The following is a 6,604-nucleotide window of genomic DNA, read 5'->3' as shown; positions in this document are numbered from 1 at the left end:
GTGTAGACTAATTATATTAGTAAGAAAAACAAAAACGTATTTTGGCATTGCGTTAAAAAGTGGAGCATGCTTTCCATAATTGCAGAGTTTAATTTTGAAAATAATATATTTAAATACTGCTTCAACATTCTCCCAATAATTTTAACTACTAAATAAAAAGTACTAAATGACTTTGATATTTGCAAAATCTTTAAAAGGAATTTTGTTGTCCATAGAAATCTTACCTGACTTGAACAGAAAGGTTGAGTAAAAATATGTGACCACTACAAAAAAATGCATTTCTAAAATATGAAATCTGCTTAGAGGTGTAGTATAGTGCAATCCGTAAAGAGGACGGGAAATGAAAGAAAATAAACAAACTTGCACATTGATGATTGCGTCTAACTGTACTCATTGGTTGAATCAAAACTTAAGGTTTTGAATTTGAACCCACGCAGTGGATTCCAATGTATGAACCATCATCTCAGTCATTAAACAGCATGAACAAACTGTGAGCTAAAAAAGTTCAAAAAAACTGTATGAACCCTCATCTCATTCAATTCCTAGATTTCTTTCTGGAGGACTTGGAAGAAGGCTTGGTTTGCTCGGAAACTGCATTCTGCCCAGCTCCTTTGGAAGTTCCCTGGTTTGATTTTGAATGTGAAGTGTTGGATGATGCACCAGTATCATGTTTATCTCTAACTACAGCACCTTGAGATCCTCTCACTTGAGCAGCTCTTTTGTCCTTCCTCTTGGGCCTATATGTTGATCTTTCTCGTTTGGGAAGCCACCTTTCTGGATCTGGGGGAGGACCTGGATTTGCAGGGTCGAACCCTTTAGGATACCTTGGCTTTCTTTTTCTCTTTTTCTTAGTTTTTGTCTTGTTCTTTCCTTCCTCATATGTTTCAGAGACTCCAACGCGAGGGGCCTCAACTTGTTTCACTCCAGATGTACGCTCCAAACTGTCCACATCAATTCCCTTTAAACCAGGTAGGGCCTTGAGTTGCTTTTCATAAAGCTCTGCCTTGTTGACATCCATGCGTGCAACTGTTGTTACAAGCCCAACCAGTGCTTCTACGCTTCCCTGGTTTTTGACGAGTTCCTCATAGAGTTTAGCAGCCTCCTCCTCTTTGCCATGCCTGAGCTTGAATGACGCAGCTTCTTGCATTATAATATTAAGCTTATTGTCCTCAGTCATAGCATTAGACCACCATTTAGTTGCAGCATCAAGCACAGCAGCTGCACCATCAATGTCACCAGCTCGCTCTTTTAAAGACACAAGGGTGGCAACAGTAGCAGGCATATGCTGGATATCAGATATCTTTGCCAGAGAATCGGCTGCAATATGTGGATGGCCAGCAGCAGCTGCCACCTGCGCCCGGGCTAAGTGAACAACTTTGGACTTCTCAGGGAACTTAGTAGCAAATTGTGCTAATATTTCCTCGGCCCTTCCAGCTTTGTTCTCTCTAACCAAGAGGGCAGCTTGCAGTAATACTGGTATCACACTTTCAGGGAACATGTCTGGTAATGCTGAAACAAGTTCTCGTGCCTACAAATTTTCACAGTGAAGTAATAATAAAGAGTGTGCTCCCTTGCTCATTCTAAAAAAAGAACAAATGACACACAATTGATGATTCAAGACAAAAAAAGAAGAAAAACCTGCTCGATCTTATTAGCATGAAGAAGTAAAAGAATCCTATTTGCATATATCGCTTCCTTTTCTTTTGCTGAAAGTTTCAGGTCCAGTGATGGAGCTAGCCGAAAGCTTTGACTCTCTTTGTCTTTCAGTCGATCAAGTTTCCTTAAGCTATCAGAAACATCTTTTGAACCTTTCAGTGAAATAAGATTGTTCACTGCCACTGCAATTGATGATTCATCAGCCATATCTCGTTTGATTGTGTCTGTATAAGCTTCAATAGCATCTTGCTTACGCCCAAGAAGCTGTTCATCCATAGTAGATTAATATCTCTGGCTCTTGAAAACATAATAGTTTGAAGGAGATAAGTTTGAGATAAAAACTTTTACCTGCTGGACATAGGCTAATTGTACAGCTATAGGAGACAATTCAAGTTCTATCTCATCATCAGCCAAGTTATCTTCCATCAGGACCTCTTGACCAATTCTGATGCAATATATGGGAATTAACATAAGTATATGGCACGGCTTAAATAGGTTACCAAACACTAAATAAGGAAGTAAGCCAACAATGAAATCAAAGTGAATTTAAATCAAAACAATCAACAACGAAATTCAGACTGCACCCGTTGCCGGTACCTAATATAATAAGTCACTGAATGGTTTAACTTCTTAATAGGTTATCAATTATAGAGTAAGGAAGTAAAACAAACAATAGCATCAAAGAACATTCAAATTAAAACAATAAAAAAAAATCATATTGTGCCCCATTGCTAGTGCCTAATATAATGAATCACTATGATAGAATACCAAAACAGAAATTGAAAAAAGGGGCAAAGAACACAGAATATTGTATAATACTGTATTATTGGAACAAAAGACAGGAAAATACAGCAGGAAACACAATTCCTCATCGAAGAAGTACTTCCTTCACATTCCTCCTCAAAGTTGAAGCCTTTCTGCCAGTATTCAACTTTTTTTTTACTAAGTCCACTTTTAACAAGAACTAAATTTTTATCAACGTCACACCAAGCAAAATGACTTGTAACCCCATTATTCGACTATTGTTTCTCCAATCCTTGTTCAAGTTAAAAATAACCCAAGGTTGATGCATATTTTGACTTTAAATTAATCTCAATTTGTCCATGCTTTTCCAAACTGGAATTCTTTACTCACCCAACATTTCAATCACACTTGATTTCCAAACATAACGAAAAGGACCTATTACTATTGGTAAAGATCAAACAACGTAAGTTTGTATCAGAACAATCAGGTACATAAAATTTTGAAACAAAGCTAAAGAATTCCCAAGAACAAGCACAACAAGAGCCATAAATATAGTTTCTACTACTGATAAGTCAGACTTATAACATAGACATCACAAGATAAAAAAAATGAAGATTGTTATACTGTAGCATTATTTTCAACCATAGAAATGCAGGTAAATTTGTTCAATTTCACAGTTTCCATAATTAAAATAGCATATCACCTTCGGCCTGATAACAAGAGTTGTTCTGCATCTGTGTACTTCTTCCTTGCAATTAAAGAACAAGCAGTATTGAATGCCAGTTCAAAACTGCTTGTTGCTTTAACCCGGAGTGAATCCAGCATTCCTTGAACTTCAGATGACCTGCCAGCCATAACTAACGCTGCAACAGAATTTATTTCCATGTTATCAATCTTGGAATTTTGGAGCTTCTGGTAGATTTCTAGGCAAGCATCCATTTTCCCTAGACGATACAATATCTGACACTCCAAAAGCATAGTTTCATCAGTTCTCTCTTGTCTTTTCAAAGACTCCAAAGCTTCATCCAACTTGTTTTGTCTGTACAAGCAGTATGCCTATATAGAAACAAAAAAGTAAAAAACAGCAATCAATGGTAAGCATTTACGCATGTATGAATCAATTGTACAATAAACTAACAGTTTTCAGTGAAACATCAACATTTATATGCCTTAGTGAGGAAATGATTAACCATTCAAACCAATGAATCTATATGGTTTTCAGTTAAGAGCAGTGGAGTTTTCATACGTACTTGGATTTAGACAAAGAATCCAAACAAACAATACAAACCAAGTAAAATTGAAACAAGAGTAAATTATACTCACCCCCAAGGTTTCATCAAATTTCCATCGATTCAGCAATACCCTTATTTTTCTATTCCTATGCTAAATCTCATTAATTGTTTGAAAAACACTAAACCACATATCCCTGTAAAGAAGGTTGTATAGTAAATGTAAAAATATGAAAGGTTAAGCACAACCATGAGAAACTTTGAGGGGTGTTAGTGTAATATATTCTTGAAATAATTCATACAACCAACTTAACTATACCGGATCAATGGAATACAGATATATCAAACAAGATCATGGACAAAATAGTAAAGCATAAGATAATCAAGCTATTTTTCTTTACTACCAAGTTCTCACATCTTTAATTTCTTCATGTAAGAATCCAAATAATAAGTTCGAAAAAAGACAGTAAGAGTCCCACATGCACATGCATCAGCAGAAAACTTCAAGTCAAAAAAAAAAACTAAAAATTAAAGGTTTGACAATGACTTAATGACAATTAGCATGTTTGAGTTAGATTGGAGGTTTGTTGCCGACAGCTCTTTCCTTCCTTCTTCCTCAGTTTCGATTTTACTGCCAATCACACAAGAGGATAATTTGCACTATTATTCCATTATTTCTTTCCATCCTACCCCTAAAACCCTTCTCCACAAAGCGCAGTTCTTACTAACACGCTTTTTGCCATTCCCTGTTGAAATTAATCAAAGAGTTGTTTGTTTCTTTTATAGTTGCAATAACTATCATATTTTGAGTGTGATTGTAATAACTGTCATCCTGACAGTTTATATAACTTTTGTATTGTTGTGCAGTTAATGAGAAAAAAATCTATCATGTTTTCTCTGCATATTGTGTGTGTGTGTGACCTGTAGTGTGACTTGTGTTAGACAGTTCCAACAAAGTGGTATTCAGAGCACGGTTGTGACGAACCTTGTTGTGAAAGAAGAGATGGGCGCATAATTGTGAGAGTGTGCAGCCATGACCACTGCAGGTATCATACCAGGGTGCATAATAGATGAGAAGAGTGAGTCTCTTATCTTGATTGGCTAGCACCCAACAGGAGCCTACAAGTTATATGACCCAAGGAAACAACAGGTAGTGATAAGCAGGGACGTCGTTGTGGACGAGGCGGCATCTTGGAGTTGGGAAACTGATGCAGTCCTACACATTCCTTTTGTTCTGGAAGACAGGGTGGTGACTTTAGAACCTAATACTGCTGGTGATGTTATTAGTGGTGATATTGTAGCTGATGACACTAGAAGATCCCACCGAACACGATTTCCTTCATCTAGACTTTCTGATTATGAAGTCTACAATGATTCTGAGATAGCGGATAATGGAGAAATGGCCCATTTTGCTTTTATGGCGGGTGCTGAACCATTAGATTGGAAGCAGGCTATTAACATCAAAGAATGGAGGAGTGGGATGCTTGAAGAAATTGAAGCTATCGAGAGAAACAAAACCTGGGAGCTTTCAAACTTACCTCTCAACAAACATCCTATTGATGTTAAATGGGTGTTTAAAGTTAAATTTAAGCCAGATGGGTCTATAGCCAAACACAAGGCTAGACTTGTTGCAAAGGAGTTGCTTCAAAGGCATGGTATTGACTACACTGATGTGTACGCACCAGTAGCTAGAATGGAGACTGTATGCTTAGTGATTGCTATGGCTAGCCTTAACAATAACTATCATATTTCGTGTGTGATTGTAATAACTGTCATCCTGACAGTTTATATAATTTTTGTATTGCTGTTGCAGTTAATGAGAAAAAAATCTATCCTGTTTTCTCTGCATATTGTGTGTGTGCGTGACCTGTAGTGTGACTTGTGTTAGACAGTTCCAACATTCCCATCCAGCATCCGACAGCGGCCCGCTATTATAATCCCTACTTCAATTAGTAACCTCTAACACATACAAATTCGAGGTACACAAATCACAACGCACGCAATAAGAATATATCCTCAGATCCAATTCTCAATTTCGACAAATAACCAATGACAAAGCAGAACAAAAGCGGAAATTGACGTACCTTGAAGAAATGAAAATCATCGAGCTGCTTCCGTGAAGACTTAATGGCGGAGAGCGCATCCTCGACACGGTCATTTTTTATCAGCGCGACGACTTTGCATCGGAGCGCATCTTCATCGTCGGGTGCAATAGCAAGAACTGCGATGGAAACGAGATACCGATGAGAAAACAAAGGAACGTTAAGGGAGGGGAGCGTTTGAGAAGAGAAATGAAATTGACGAACTCTGATCTGTGAATTTGACGACATTGTCGAATGCAGAAGCCCGGATGTGCCTGTTGAGCGTCGTGAACAGATCTTCGAGGGGAGGAGGAGGGGCGGGTTGCGACGGCGACGGCGCCGGCTTGGACTTCGGAGCCATTAGGTTTCAGGCGATTGGATCACTTTCAGAGAATTGGGTCGGGTTGTTTTTCTGTATTGAGCCTATGCTGAGTTATTAAAACGGTCCGTTTTACTGGTTTTGCAATTTAATAAAACCTCTTGTTTTTAACTATCCATTTAAACCGTATAGTTTGACTTCTTCTATAATTAGATGGATTCAAAACCTCAAATCTATTATTTGCCGCTAGTTTTTACTTATTTATATTTGAAGTTTTATTTTTTATTATATTTTTTTATGTTAATATATATTTTAATTATGTAAACTTTAATTGATAAATAATATTTTTAGCTATACTTTTACATATCCTTTCAATAATATATACTTTTTAATTTTTATGATAAAAATAGTTATCTTAGTCTTATTGATAAAATGAAACACATACTTCTTATTTTATTTATTTTTACACTTAAATTCGTGTTTAAATGTAATAAATTTATCATATATGTTATAAATATTTTTTATTTTTATTAAAATATTAATTTTTTAAAATATAGTTTTTTGTTTCTTTTATT

General features: G+C 36.5%; 1 protein-coding gene across 1 annotated transcript; it reads right to left on the bottom strand.

The window, feature by feature from the left end:
- Window positions 1-341: 341 nt before the first annotated feature.
- LOC114173783 (uncharacterized) lies at window positions 342-6,174 on the bottom strand. Its single transcript, XM_028058375.2, has 6 exons — window positions 5,936-6,174; window positions 5,714-5,850; window positions 3,104-3,456; window positions 2,005-2,101; window positions 1,639-1,920; window positions 342-1,528 (listed from the first exon to the last, which is right to left on the bottom strand). Exons 1-6 carry the CDS (start codon window positions 6,069-6,071, stop codon window positions 536-538), a joined length of 1,998 nt encoding a protein of 665 aa, XP_027914176.1. The 5' UTR covers window positions 6,072-6,174; the 3' UTR covers window positions 342-535.
- Between the last annotated feature and the right edge of the window lie 430 nt (window positions 6,175-6,604).

Source organism: Vigna unguiculata, chromosome 2 (assembly GCF_037176805.1).
Source record: "Vigna unguiculata cultivar grain cowpea cultivar isolate G323 ecotype 2 chromosome 2, ASM3717680v1, whole genome shotgun sequence".
NCBI classification, from domain to species: domain Eukaryota; kingdom Viridiplantae; phylum Streptophyta; class Magnoliopsida; order Fabales; family Fabaceae; genus Vigna; species Vigna unguiculata.
The sequence above is the reverse complement of the archived record's forward strand: the minus strand, read 5'-3'. Positions and strand labels throughout refer to the sequence as shown.

Coding starts and splice junctions, on each gene's coding strand:
- LOC114173783 (XM_028058375.2), bottom strand. CDS start 6,071: ATGGCTCCGAAGTCCAAGCCGGCGCCGTCGCCGTCGCAACCCGCCCCT. Junction 5,851..5,935: donor CGTCAAATTCACAGATCAGA/GTTCGTCAATTT, acceptor TTTCCATCGCAG/TTCTTGCTATTGCACCCGAC. Junction 3,457..5,713: donor ATGATTTTCATTTCTTCAAG/GTACGTCAATTT, acceptor GTTTCTATATAG/GCATACTGCTTGTACAGACA.